Source organism: Silene latifolia, chromosome Y (assembly GCF_048544455.1).
Source record: "Silene latifolia isolate original U9 population chromosome Y, ASM4854445v1, whole genome shotgun sequence".
NCBI classification, from domain to species: domain Eukaryota; kingdom Viridiplantae; phylum Streptophyta; class Magnoliopsida; order Caryophyllales; family Caryophyllaceae; genus Silene; species Silene latifolia.
This window is the reverse complement of record NC_133538.1, coordinates 444,789,998-444,804,138: the sequence shown is the minus strand read 5'-3', so window position 1 is coordinate 444,804,138 and position 14,141 is coordinate 444,789,998. Positions and strand designations below refer to the sequence as shown.

Below are 14,141 nucleotides of genomic sequence, written 5' to 3'. Positions count from 1 at the left end.
TTTCGTAGGGCTGTGAGGAAGGAGTTCATACCGGAGCATGTGAGGAGTAAGTTGAGGGAAGAGTTTGATAAGTTTAAGATGACCGCTGAGATGTCGGTAGCCGAGTACTACAGACAGTTCAATGAGAAGTCCAGGTATGCTGAGGATATGGGTTTGAGTGAGGAGAACCTGGCATTGAGGTTTGAGAGAGGGTTGACTACCAAGATTATGGATAAGTTACCCGTGGGAATCCTTACCGATGTTAAGGAAGCTTATGAGAGGGCTGGGAGAGCTGAGAGGTTGGTGGAGATGGCTCAGGAGAGGTCTGGTGGTGAGAAGAGGAAGTCGGAGAGCGAGGGTGGTGGCCAATCTAATTACAAGAAAGGCAACTACAATCAGTCTAAAGGATTTTCTTCTGGGGCTGGGTTTAGTGCTGGGACTTCCTTTGGGCGTGGCCGAGGGAGTATGAGTAATAGTTGGGGAGTGACCTGCTTTGGTTGTGGTGGTGTAGGCCACAAGAGACATGAGTGCACGAGTGCACCGGGATCGTTCGGAGACACGCACTGAGCCGCGAGCAATGGACCCGGTGGATCATGGCCAAACCGGGGAGGTCAAAGCTACCAGAGTGGAGGCAACCGCAACGGCGGTAATTCTTATCAGAAGACACCGATGAACAACAACAACAATCAAGGGTCGGGTGCTAAGCCGACCGCATCAGCCAGTACTGTCCAGGGAGGTGGGAAGAAGACCAGTGGCAAGCTATTCATGATGGAGAAGAAGGCGGTGAGGAAGATGCGCACGTTATCTAGGTACATTCCTTGTTAATGGTATTCCTACGTTTGTTTTGTTTGATTCGGGGGCTTCTCAGTCGTTTGTGTCTTCGAGTCATGTAAAACAGTTGGGTTTGAGAGTATATGAGTCTGTTAGTGAGCGAGTTTTCATACCTTCGGGTGAGTCTGTATCGTGTGGGAGGTTGTTTAGAGATGTATCTTTGATAGTTGGGCAAGTCGATTTCCCTGTAGACTTGCTAGAGTTTCCTTTTAATGGTTTTCAGATGATAGTTGGGATGGATTGGTTAGGAAAGTATAAGGCTAAGATAGACTGTCATCAAAAGAAAGTGTCACTAAGAGGTCCTAAGGGTGTTAGTGTGTCTTATCGTGGGTTTCTAGTCAAACCCAAAGTTAAGTTGATTGCAGCTGTTACCTTGAAGTCGTATCTGAGGAAGGGATGTCCTTTGATCCTGTGCCATGTGAGAGATGACCGGATAGAGAGCCCGGCAGTTGATGAGATACCAGTGGTGGGGGAGTTTGCAGATGTTTTTCCAGAAGAGATTCCGGGGTTGCCACCGAAGAGGGAGATAGATTTCACCGTAGAGTTGAAGCCAGGGACGGCGCCAATCTCTAAGGCACCGTACCGTATGGGTCCTAAGGAGATGGAGGAACTTAGGAAGCAGTTGGATGATTTAATAGAGAAGGGATACATTAGACCAAGTGTATCGCCTTGGGGAGCACCAGTTCTTTTCGTGTTAAAGAAAGATGGGAGCTTGAGGCTGTGCATAGATTACAGGGAGCTGAACCGTGTGACGATAAAGAACAAGTATCCTTTGCCAAGGATAGATGACCTGTTTGATCAGTTGAGTGGTGCAACAGTCTTTTCTAAGATTGATTTGAGGTCGGGGTACCATCAGGTGAAGATTAGAGAGGTGGACATACCGAAGACAGCTTTCACGTCAAGGTATGGCCATTATGAGTATGTGGTGATGCCGTTTGGGTTGTCTAATGCGCCGGCAGTGTTTATGGATTTGATGAATAGAATCTTCAGACAGTTCTTGGATCAGTTTGTGGTGGTGTTTATCGATGACATCCTGGTCTACTCTAAGACTAAGGAGGAGCATGAGGAGCATCTGAGGATCGTGTTGCAGACTTTGAGGGATCATGAGTTGTATGCTAAGCTGTCCAAGTGTGAGTTCTGGTTAGAGAAAGTTGCTTTTCTGGGGCATGTAATCTCTAAAGATGGGGTATTTGTGGATCCGCGAAGATTGAAGCGAGTGACAAAGTGGGAAGCACCAAAGAATGTTCTTTGAGGTTAGAAGTTTCTTGGGTTTAGTGGATACTACAGACGGTTCGTGAAAGATTTCTCCAAGATAGCTAGACCGATGACAGCGTTGATGAGGAAAGAGAACAGGTTTCGTTGGGATGAGAGTTGTGAGACGGCGTTTCAAACCTTAAAGGAGCGTTTGACCACAGCTCCTGTCCTAGCATTGACTGAAGGAGCGAGAATTTCGAGGTTTATACAGATGCCTCGAAGAATGGGTTGGGATGTGTGTTGATGCAGAATGGTAAAGTGATTGCCTATGCTTCTAGGCAGTTGAAGCCTTATGAGGAGAACTACCCTACTCATGATCTGGAGTTGGGTGCAGTGGTGTTTGCTCTCAAGATTTGGAGACATTACCTTTATGGAGCAATCTTTAAGGTATTTTCTGATCACAAGAGCCTTAAGTATATCTTCACGCAGAAGGAGTTGAACATAAGACAGAGGAGGTGGATGGAGTTGATTGACGACTACGACATGGAAATCATCTACCATGAAGGGAAGGCCAATGTTGTTGCTGATGCTTTGAGTAGAAAGAGTGTACATTCCTTGTGTACAGCTCTATCTTTGATGAGGTGAGGATGAGGTAGCGAGCTTTGGGATACATATGATGCGAAAGGGGATGCCATGGGTGATATGACAAGACATCTGGAGTTTTATGATGATATTCGGGATAAGCGGGCTTTGGATCCTAAGATAGTGGTGTGGAGAGTGGAGTAGAGAAAGGGGACAGTGTCCCGGTTTTCCATTCATTACGGATGGTAGTTTGAGGTTTGATGGTAGGTGGTGTGTTCCGAATGATGAGGAGTTGAAAAAGACGATCATGACTGAAGCGCATTGCACACCATATTCAGTTCATCCGGGTGGAGACAAGCTATACAAGGATTTGAAGAAAACGTTTTGGTGGCTTGGGATGAAGAAAGAGACGGTGAGTTTGTGTCCGTTGTTTGACATGCCAGAGAGTTAAAGGGGAACAGAGAAGACCACAAGGTAAGATTCAGTCTTTAGAGGTGCCTGAGTGGAAGTGGGAATCCATTTCCATGGATTTCATTGTGGGTCTACCTAAGAGTCAACAAGGTAACAATATGATTTGGGTGATAGTGGATCGTCTGTCTAAGTCACTCACTTTGTTCCAATGAAAGACACATGGACTAAGGCACAATTGGCTATGGCCTATCGAAAGAATGTGCTTAAGTTACATGGAGTCCCTAAGGACATAGTGTCCCGACAGGGAGATGCGAGGTTTATATCGAGGTTTTGGAAGGAGTTGCGCAGAATCGTTGGGAACGACTTTGAAGATGAGTACAAAGCATTTCATCCTGCGACATATGGGCAGACGAGAGAACAATCAAGACTCTTGAGGATATGTTGCGAGCTTGTGTGATGGATTTTGGTGGTAGTGGGAGCAAAGGTGGATTTGATAGAGTTTTCTTACAACAACATGACTATCACACCGATGTATTGGTATGGCACCGTTTGAGGCTTTGTATGGGAGGAGATGTAGGAGTCCAATCTGTTGGGACGATAGTGCCGAGGCAGTGGTTTTGGGACCAGAGATGGTGCATGAGATGGTGGAACAGATTAAGATGATCAGGGAACGGATGAGAGCAGCCCAGGATCGACAGAAGAGTTATGCCGATCTACATCGTCGGGACATAGAGTTTCAGGTTGGGGACAAGGTTCTTTTGAAAGTGTCTCCGACGCGTGGGGTTATGAGATTTGGGAAGAAAGGCAAGCTAAGTCAGAAGTTTATAGGGCCTTATGAGATCTTAGAGCGAGTTGGAGAAGTTGCTTATCGTTTGGCTTTACCAGCTGCGTTGGAAAGAGTGCATAATGTGTTTCATGTATCGCAGCTGCGGAAGTATGTGAGTGACCCGTCACATGTGTTGGAGGCAGAGAGCTTAGAGCTAGAGGAGTCCTTATCATATCTTGAGGTGCCTAAGCAGATCCTAGACCGAAAGGTTAGAAAGACTAGGAGTGGTGAGACAGTGTTGCTTAAGATCCTTTGGTCTAACCACGAGACCGAGGAAGCTACATGGGAGGCAGAGGATATCATGAAAGAGCGTTACCCTTTCCTTTTTGATCAGGTATGTATGGTTACGGGGACGTAACCTTGTTTCTTTTAGGGGGGTAGGAGATGATCGCGAGAGTTTTTAAGAGTTTTACACCCCTTTTATATGCTGTGTCGGTATGTGTGTCGGGATGAGTTGGGGTAGTATCATGCTTTACGTTGTGTTTTTGTTTGACTTTTGAGTCGGGAAGCTTATGGGAGTACCTTTGTTTAGTAGTGGTTTGAACTTCGGGGACGAAGTTCCTTTTAAGGAGGGAAGACTGTAATACTCCGTATTTATATGTCTTGGGTACTCTATCGAGTAGCCTTTACTCTGTCGAGTATGGGCAAGTTGCGAAATAAAATAGTTTCTGACCTGTTGGGTACTCGATCGAGTAGCTGGGGTACTCGATCGAGTAAGGGGTACTCGATCGAGTACCTTGGGTACTCGATCGAGTGTCCGGTTTACGGGGGAGTTTTCTCGGGTTTTGTTAATTATGCGATTAAGGTATTTAAACATATTCGTCATTGTTTTAATTCACTTTTACAAAACCTAAAACCCTGTTTAAGAGAGAAAGCGACCACTTTGTCTTCCTAATCGCATTCTTAGCAATTCCGGAGTTGGACGGTCGGTTCTTGTTGTTTTTCGTGTCGTTGGATTCCTTGCGTCGAGGGTAAGCTTTTAACATAATTTTCATAATGTTTTGTTGGGATTGATTAAACCCTAATTTAGAGATTGGGGGTTTTATGAGTAGTAAGTGATTGGTAGTCTTTATGTGTTATGTGTTAGGAGGAGGATTCGTAGAAGAGGCGTTTTGATACAGCTGTAGATACCGTCTGCTTGTTGTGCTTCCAGGTAGGATTTCCTACTCAGTATTAGTCCCATAATGGGATATTGGTGATGTGCTGTAGTTAGTTGTTTGATATGATGATTGTGATTGTGATTGTGATTGTGATTGGTTTCTATGGCTCTCGAGATGCGTTCTCGGCTGAGTGGGGTCACTTGCGGGAGTGACTTCACGCCCTAGTTTCGCCCTTCGTGGAACCCGCCACGGAAGGGGATGTGCACATTAATGGGACAGGGTTATCGCTCGTACGATGAGCGGGGCTTAGGTGGGAACGGCTGCGGTCCCCCATTGGTGGGGTGGTCCGGTGGGATCGAAGATATTGAGATGATGGGAGTTGGTGGTGTGTGTGTGTGTGTGTGCGACAGTTCAGCTGTCTGTTATCTTATTGTTGTTATCTATATTGATTGTGTGATTAGTACTGACCCCGGTGTTGTTTTGTAAACCTGCGGTGATCCATTCGGGGATGGTGAGCGGATATTGAGCGGTATTGAGATGATCTTTGGGATAGCCGGGATGCCACGACATGACGATAGGAGTCTTCATTTGTAGCCTTAGTTTGTTTTACATTTCAGTTAGAACAGTCATTTGAGAATCTTGTATCGTACTTTGGTTTGGTTTTGAGGATTGTATTTATTCATTAAACTATTTATAATAAATGTTGTTTCTGTTTTGTCTATTTGATTATCATACCTCGGGCGACCGAGATGGTGATGCCTTCATACCTGAGTGGTCCTGGTAAGGCACTTGGAGTATGGGGGTGTTACAAAGACCATGTCTTTCCTTTTTAGGAGTTTTAATCCATTTTCATGCAAGTGACCATATCGTAAGTGCCATAAATCAGACTCACATAACTTCTTAACCATAAAAACCTTCTTTTCAAAACAATTTATGTCTAACGGAAACATCTTATTTTGGGTCATACTAATAGTAACTACAGTTTGCCCGGATTTCTTATCCAATATTGTGCAGCTATCATCATCAAATAAGACCTTATACCCACTAGACATCAACTGTCCCACACTCAATAAATTATGAGCTAAACTAGGCACAAACAACACATTATGAATTAATTTCTTCTTGCCAGAGCTAGTGGAAAGAGTAATTGTACCTTTACCTTCGACTTGTACTACCTTGTCATCACCAAGGCGTACTTCTGATTTTTGTGAGGTGTCTAAATCCATGAACAAAGAGGCGTGGAACGGACATATGGTTTGAACAACCACTATCAACAAACCAGACATCATCCGAGACTGCATTGTCATGAAAGTGTGCCATAAAAAGAGTTTCCACCTCTTCTTTTTCCGCAAAATTTGTTTGATTTTGTTTTTGATTTTGTGCCTTTATCCAACAATTTGCTTCTTTGTGACCGAATTTTTTACAATGATGACATTGAATGGACGACTTTTGCCCATGTTATCGCTGCCCAAAATATTGGCCACGACCTCTGCTACCGCCACGACCTCGACCGCGGAAACCACCTCTACCATTTCCACGTCCACCAAAATTATTATTGTCATTTTCTTTTGAAGACTCTCCCTTCACCTGAAATGCCTTTTCTTCATTCTTTTCTTTTGAACGATTTAATCGTTCTTCATGAGCTTGCAAAGAACTCATTAATTCATCAAAAGAATAAGTTGACATATCATGAGCTTCTTCAATTGCAGCGACAATAGAATCAAATCTAGAAGTAAGACTTCTCAAAATTTTTGGAACCACTGTTTTGTTTGAAATATCTTCCCCATAAGACTTCATTTTATTCACAATTGTACTAGCTCTAGATAGGTAATCCTGCACGGACTCATTATTTTGCATATTTAAAGTTTCAAAATCGCGGCGTAGCGTTTGAAGCTTAACAGCGATTACCTTATCCGAGCCTTTGAATTCAGTTTTTAAAATTTGCCATGCCTCCTTCAAGTTGTCTGCTGATGCACGGGAGAAAATATTTTCATGAACAGGTGATTGAAGAAATAGGAGCGCTTTTGCATCTTTTTTCCTATTTTCTTTCAATCTTTGTTGCTTGACATCCGAGTCGTCAAAACCATCTTCAACTAAATCCCATAGATCTTGAGATTTAAACAAAGTTCTCATTTTAATCGACCAAAACTCATATTTATCCCCATCAAAACTGGGAATTAATGGTTGAGAACTGGTGGAGACTCCATTAGTGGCCATGACACTCTAAAAAATTATTTTATGGGAAAACTCCGTATATTTCACTCACTAATTTTTTATTTGATCTTACCTGATTTAGACAGAGAGGAGTTGCGTTGCTCTTAAAATTTCTCTCTTGTCTATAGTGCTCTTGATACCAAACTTGTTGGTAAAGGAGAGAGTAAATAATATAAAGAGATAATTGTTTTATATTTGATGCATATTACAAGTAAATTAGAGGCCTTTATATAGCCTTACATATGACATTTTAACGTAGAAACTAAATATATAAAATAAATACTTCTACGTTTCTATCATAAACTAAATAACTTATTCTCAACATTAACACACTAACTCATAATATCAATAACTCACCTTTATACTAACGCATTATTATTGTAATAACTTATTTTGAAGCATTATTCAACATCATGTTCCTGCAAAGAGGATTGGCAGGCAGTTGGGAATGAGTTTTCAAAATCAATTTCCTACTGTTCAGCTAAGTGGAAAGAGGTATGAGTGGCCTGGATTTTCCAAAGAGGAACGAGTGGCCTAGATGTTGCTTTCTACTGTTGTGGACTGTTGCAAAGCGAGAACTGTTGATAAGGAACCCAAAAGGTGATGTTTGCACATTTTAGTAGTTAAGGATTAAGGATTATGGAGGGTGATGTAGAAACAATGATCGACATTTAATACTTAGATGATATTTGGGGCATATTTTTTTAACACCTACCACCTTTTCTTCAATTGACCAAATGACATTTCAAGTATACATACATAATTAAGAAATAAAGAATTTCGTTTAATGTAAAAAGAAGCACGAAAATCAGAAATTGGACATTAAATAAGATCAAAACATACTTGGTGAAACGAACAATGGTGATGAAGGAGGTGGTTAATGCGAGAGGTGATAATTAGGTGAGGGAGGGGAGTGTGGTAAATGTATTGAGTTTATGAGGGGAGTGAATAATTTGTGTTATTAATGAAGAGTGAACTCACTGTGAAATTATTAAGTTTTTTTTGTTTAAATTATTATGTCTATCGAATAATTAATATGAAACGTTTTTGTATCGGTTTTTAAAAATAATACTCTGTATATAACTTTTCTGAACTGAACTTATAGGATCTAAACTGAACTGAACTTATAGTATCTGAACTAAACTTATAGGATCTAAACTGAACTGATAGGATCTGGACTGAACTTAACTAAACTTATAGGATCTGAAGTAAACTTAAATTAAGTGATTTAAGTCCAAAAGAACAGGGCCTTGGTGTTGCTTGTAATCATTAGATATTTTCTTTGCAGAAACTTTATGATTGTGCATTGTAACAACGAGGATGTGTGTCATAACATCTCAGAGAGAGGGAGGGAGGGAGACTTGTAGACGAGTCTGAGTAAACTTTCTGATTGTGCATTGTAACGACGACGATATGTGTCATAACATCTCAAAGAGAGGGAGGAAGGGAGGGAGGGAGACTTGTAAACGAGTCTGAGTAATAGAGGTTGAAAATGGCATTGCAAATTTTTGCTTACTCCGAAAAGACTGTCCCAGTTTGGTCCTGTAAGCAATCAGGAAATCTGCCTGCTGAAACTGAATTATTAATAGCTCTAAATAAGTATGTGACGATCACTTGAGCTAGCTTGCATGATTCGTATATTTAACAGCTCATAAATTTTATTTTATCCCAAAAGGTCATGTAAATGTTGGCCCACATCATCTGACTGCTGAAACTAAATTATTAATTTCTGCTACTTTCATACATGAGGTAAGACAAGCTTGCTTCTATAATACCTGACATGCTTGCAGTCAGATGACTATCTAAAGATTTAACTCGCTAAATTTCTCATCTACTAATACCTATAATACCTCATACTTGAGATTCTTCTAAGCATGCTTCTTGAAAATTAGTGTGCTCAGAAAAAAGTTGAAGTTTTCTATGCTTTGAGCTTTTCCTTTTTATTTTCTTCAGTATTTTGTAATTAAACAGTCGTTTATAAGTAAGGAACTGCTGGTGATTTAAGAGTAATTACCGGTTTCATTTTGGGTAATTAAGGTTGATTCGTTAGTGGGTAATTTCTGAATAATAAATTGCAAGTTCGGGAAAATACGGAGAGTATACTTGCATAATTATTTACGGAATTACGGTTTAGCATTCGGACGAATGACTATGACGGGGGTCTAATCTGAAAAGATAATTAATTAATTTCAAGAGAAATCAATTCAACGTATTCCTGGTTTTAAAGAGTTGCAACTCTTCATAATAATTCCCCTCCTTTCCCTGTTTTCCTCTCTATATAAACAAAGAGGAAGAGAAGAAACAGACACAGAAAATTCTTCAACATCAACAAACGTTTAACAAACTACACACAATATTTCTATATTACGTCTCTGATCTTTGAGTGCCAAAGACAGAGGGGACCGTCTTATCTCAGTAGAAAAATTCGGTATAACCCAGGCACAAGAATAAGGGTCGAATTATTCTATTAGGAAAGCAAGAAACGATTCGGTCTGGTTTTGTTTGTCAAATTTATTGTTCGTAATAATCAATCCTATAACAGGAACTGGGATAGTTTAAGCTCTGTTATATATACTTATTTCGGAGAAAATCTGATCTTCTAAAATCCGACCTGAAACTACCCGACGATGACCCGGAACGACCTCACATACTTATTTAGAGTTAAATCTGATCTCGGCATATAAAAGAAAAAAAAAATACCCGAAATAGACCCAAATGATCACATAACCCGACCAATCATTGACTTAAATTGATCTGTACTCAAAATGACTCGACATTAGATCATCAAATATAGACTTGTCCTTATCTCAATCTCAGTGAGTAGCTTGTCATGTTTGTTAGTAGTCAGCCGTCAACTCCATGTGTCACGGAGTTTGATTCTAATTTCAGTATGTGTTGTGATATGAGTACTATGTTGTAACTCTTAAGTTGGTGATGTTAGTCCCTAGCATTTGAGGTTTCATGTCTATAATTTCAAGTTCATAAATTTGTAATGGGGTGGAAACAACTGGTACTCTTGTTATGCGCGGTGTTCGTGTTGTTATGGCGGTGAGTAATGTTAGTGTCGGCACTATGGTTAAAGAGAAAATACTTGAAGAAATCCCAGCTGCTAAATTGATGTGATGAAGTTGGATCTCAGCTCACTAGCATAAGTAGAGAAGATTCCATCCGGATATAAGTCATTGAGCTTACCTCTCAACCTTCTCGTGTGAGTATGCTTATCTAAATGAACGCGTTCTGTATTCTAACTGCAACTCTGCTTGGGCAATAAAGACATTTTAAATCCAAAAAATTGTCAAATTAAGATATGGGTCAATTCTGTTGAAATTGGACACGAAAGGAGGAGTAATTTCAGCGTGTAGGGGGGACTAGTATTTATTTCAACATATCCGTAAAGATGTTTGTACACAAAACATCCGGATATAAGTCATTGAGCTAGGTCTCTTGTTTGCTAAAAGGGTTATTTTTTTTAGGAAAAACAAATTTTTTTTTTCCTTAAGTACAGTCAAGTATAGCTTTCCTCTATTACAACTTGGAGGCAGTGGCGGATGCAGGATTTGACTAAAGGGGGGCACACCCAAAAAAAAAAAATTTGCGGACAACTTTTATACATTAAAATTTTTTCATCGTCAATACATAATAATATAATTGTAAAGAAAAAATATATCAACAAACCCTAAACGGCTAAACCAAATACCAACAAGCCCAAGTGCATTATTTTAAGAGAGAATATCCATTTTCGGCGGTAGAATTGGGGGTCCTGTGTAAAAAAAATTCGAGAGACCCCTTCAATTTCATATATTATCGTCATGAAAATAGTAAAAAAAATGAACCAAAGAGTACCATAATCTTTATTTCTAAGACAGTGGGAAATTTTACATGGAACTACTTCTAAAAGTGTATAATTCTATAGATATAAAAATATATATGCTTAACAAACAATATTAGTATGCAATTGATGTGTTGGACAATCATTGAATATACTAGCCTAACGTCCCAGGTTCGAACCCTTGTAGCATCATTTTGAAATTCAATTAATTAAATCTAACTTTGAACATACAAAAAAAATAAGCCAAACCTAACCATAATGAGACTCGAACACGAGACCATCAGGGAAGTTTATAAGCCTCTTACCACCGACCAAGAGCATCATCATGCTAAAAATAGGCGCTCTAAATATGTAAACATAGATTTTCAGTTTTTTTTTCTTTTTTTTTTCCATCACGTGAGGGCACGTGCCCTCACTCCCCCCCCCCTCCAATCCGCCGCTGCTTGGAGGTAGATTATTCACTAATAATAAAGAAATCAATTTAACCAAGTAAATCATATAAGTACATGGAAACCGAACATGGAAAAAACAAAGTGAAAGTCACATTGTCATTTGAAAAAATAAAATGTTAGATACAAGATATTATGAGTTAAGCACTCTGAAAACAAGACATTTATGTCAAAGAATAAGTCACTCGGTTCAAATTTGACATGTTGTAGTCTTTTGGGTTAGGACCTGAAACTGAATAGTGTTTGAATTTCTTTTTGTTGTAAACGACTCAAACCTTTTAACGTGGCTGTTTCGGGAGAAATGGGGGCTACAACATTGGTGAGGTCAATCACGTGATCCAATAAGTGAAATACTCAAGCTTTAAGTTAAGTTTTGAGTGAATATTCTTTGCCTCACTATTTTTCCCAATAGCGCAAGAGGGGGAAAGAAAGTGAGGCAAGCACCAAGTTGTCCGCGCTAAAAGCACACACATGAGAGCCAACAAGAGGAGAAGATAGTGAGTTCATTATTTTACAGCCTAATTTTTTATTTGCTTATGAATAATTGAGATTATATGATAGTGAGTTCATCTTTTTGCGTGATAAAAAGATTGATCTTTTATCAGTTATTTCAAGTTCTTGGTTTGATGGTTTTTGATGTCTTCATGTTGTGTTGTTGGGTAGGTGACTACATAGACCAAGTAAAGTGGAAAGAGAGGCATCAAAATGGGGAGACCGAAGCTTGAAGATAGACGAGCTAGGATTAGAAGTTTAGTCTTCTTTAGAGCAAGTAATTTACTCTTCCCTTCGTCTGTAACTTACAACATGAATTCGAGATGACGTGAAATTTTTAGCGAGGGCTTATATTCAATATCATCGGGTTTCTGTCCAACATATTGTATAAGTGAAGTTGTTGCTATAAAGAGTCCTAATCCGCATACTTCATCTTTATATTCAATATCATCGGGTTTCTGTCAAACATATTGTATAAGTGAAGTTGTTGCTATAAAGAGTCCTAATCCGCATACTTCATCTTTAGTTTCGTAGAGGTTGATATGTTGATTAACGTTCACCATGCATGGCAATAAATGTTATGTATTTGTACGCAAAATAATGGTAATTGTGTTTAGTGTCTTCGTAATTTAATTGCACAAATGTAGGTACTGGCATTTTTTGCCCGATTCAACCTATGGCACGACTCTGTGAAATTAGTATTTAGGGTTTTATAATTATGTTAAACAAGTATCGATTCGTTTCAAAATAACTATCTTTGTTCACAAGCCTACATTAATACATCTACATGTCTCGCCATATAGTCTTGTAAGTTAGCTAAGAATGTAATTTGGTTCCGGGAAATCACTCAACTAGACGAATAGAGTTTTGTTATTCAGCAAATTATCACATACTTAAGACGGTTCCTAGAAACGCTCAAAGGAATAACACTACGCTGATGTAAATATCAGGTATGTGCTAAAATGAAAGCAAAGTAACCACCGAAGACAACAATCATATAATATGCACACACAAATATGCCCTTCTATAGAAAAGTTCCTAGAACACATGTTTCTTTGTAGTGATTTTTGTTACCCCCCTACGCTAAGGAATAACACTACGCTGATGTAAATATCTTGTATGTTCTAAAATGAAAGCAAAGTAACCGTCGAACCTGCGCACTCAAGACAACAATCGTATAATATGCACACACAAATATGCCCTTCTATAGATAAGTTATCGTCCTTGCTAGCTTTAGTGACCATTGATAACATGATCAACCAAAGAAACAAAACTAATAATCAACTGTAACAGTCCACGAGGAAATCGTACCCCCCATACATGAATTGATAGTAATCTAAATAAATGAGTTACAATATCTTTGGATATCGCGCGCAACGCACGAGATAAAACAACTAGTATACTAAAAGGGGAAAAAGATATACAAGAAATGAGTATGGTGAGAAAATATACTTGAAAACGAAAATTCCAACATAAAAATAATATCTTTTTTTATCTTTTAAAAAATTATGTAGATGACCTTTAAAATAATTACCAAGTAGATCTATAAACTTTCGGCTCAAAATAGAGGAAATACACGTTTATTTGCATCAATACCGTTTGATTAAAGTGATAATAGAGTGAAATGGGGATAGTGGTAAGATTGAATGGGGTGGTGGATGAATACTATGGAGGCGGGGTAATTGTGGAGGGAGAATGGATGTGACTCATCACTTGCCTAAATTTCTCTTTGATACTGTTGGGCAGGCTTATCGATCAACTCTTCTTGGGCTTAGATCGTATCATCCCACTAATCACTTCATTATGGAAGCTCGTTGGCCAGGTTGTTGTTCAAGAACTGGAGCCTTACTTGTTTTTCATCTTCTCAGATGCTGCGCATTATAACTACATCAAGAACTTACAATATGTTAACATGGAAGGCAGCCTTTTGGTTTTCCGCCAAATATCGGCTTTCTCAGTTCCTGATCATATTAATTTTCATCTCCTCCCGTTATGGGTTCGAGTTTGGAACCTGCCACTCCATCTCATGAACACATCTGTTGCTGCTCACTTGCTTTCTCATGTTGGTACCATTTGTGAAGAAGAATCTTTCGCTGGTCCTTTTCCAAATCGCAATTTTATTCGAGTCAAAGTCTGGATCAATCTCACTAAACCGTTGGTGCCGGGATGCTTTATTCCCATTGCAGATCGAGAACATCACTGGATTACCTTCTCTTATGAAAGTGTTTTCAGAT

The 14,141-nt window shown here is 39.5% G+C and overlaps 1 protein-coding gene across 1 annotated transcript; it reads right to left on the bottom strand.

Moving 5' to 3' along the window:
- Nucleotides 1-6,381: 6,381 nt before the first annotated feature.
- On the bottom strand, nt 6,382-7,056 carry LOC141632724 (uncharacterized). Its single transcript, XM_074445241.1, has one exon. It carries the CDS (start codon nt 7,054-7,056, stop codon nt 6,382-6,384), a length of 675 nt encoding a protein of 224 aa, XP_074301342.1.
- Nucleotides 7,057-14,141: the final 7,085 nt, after the last annotated feature.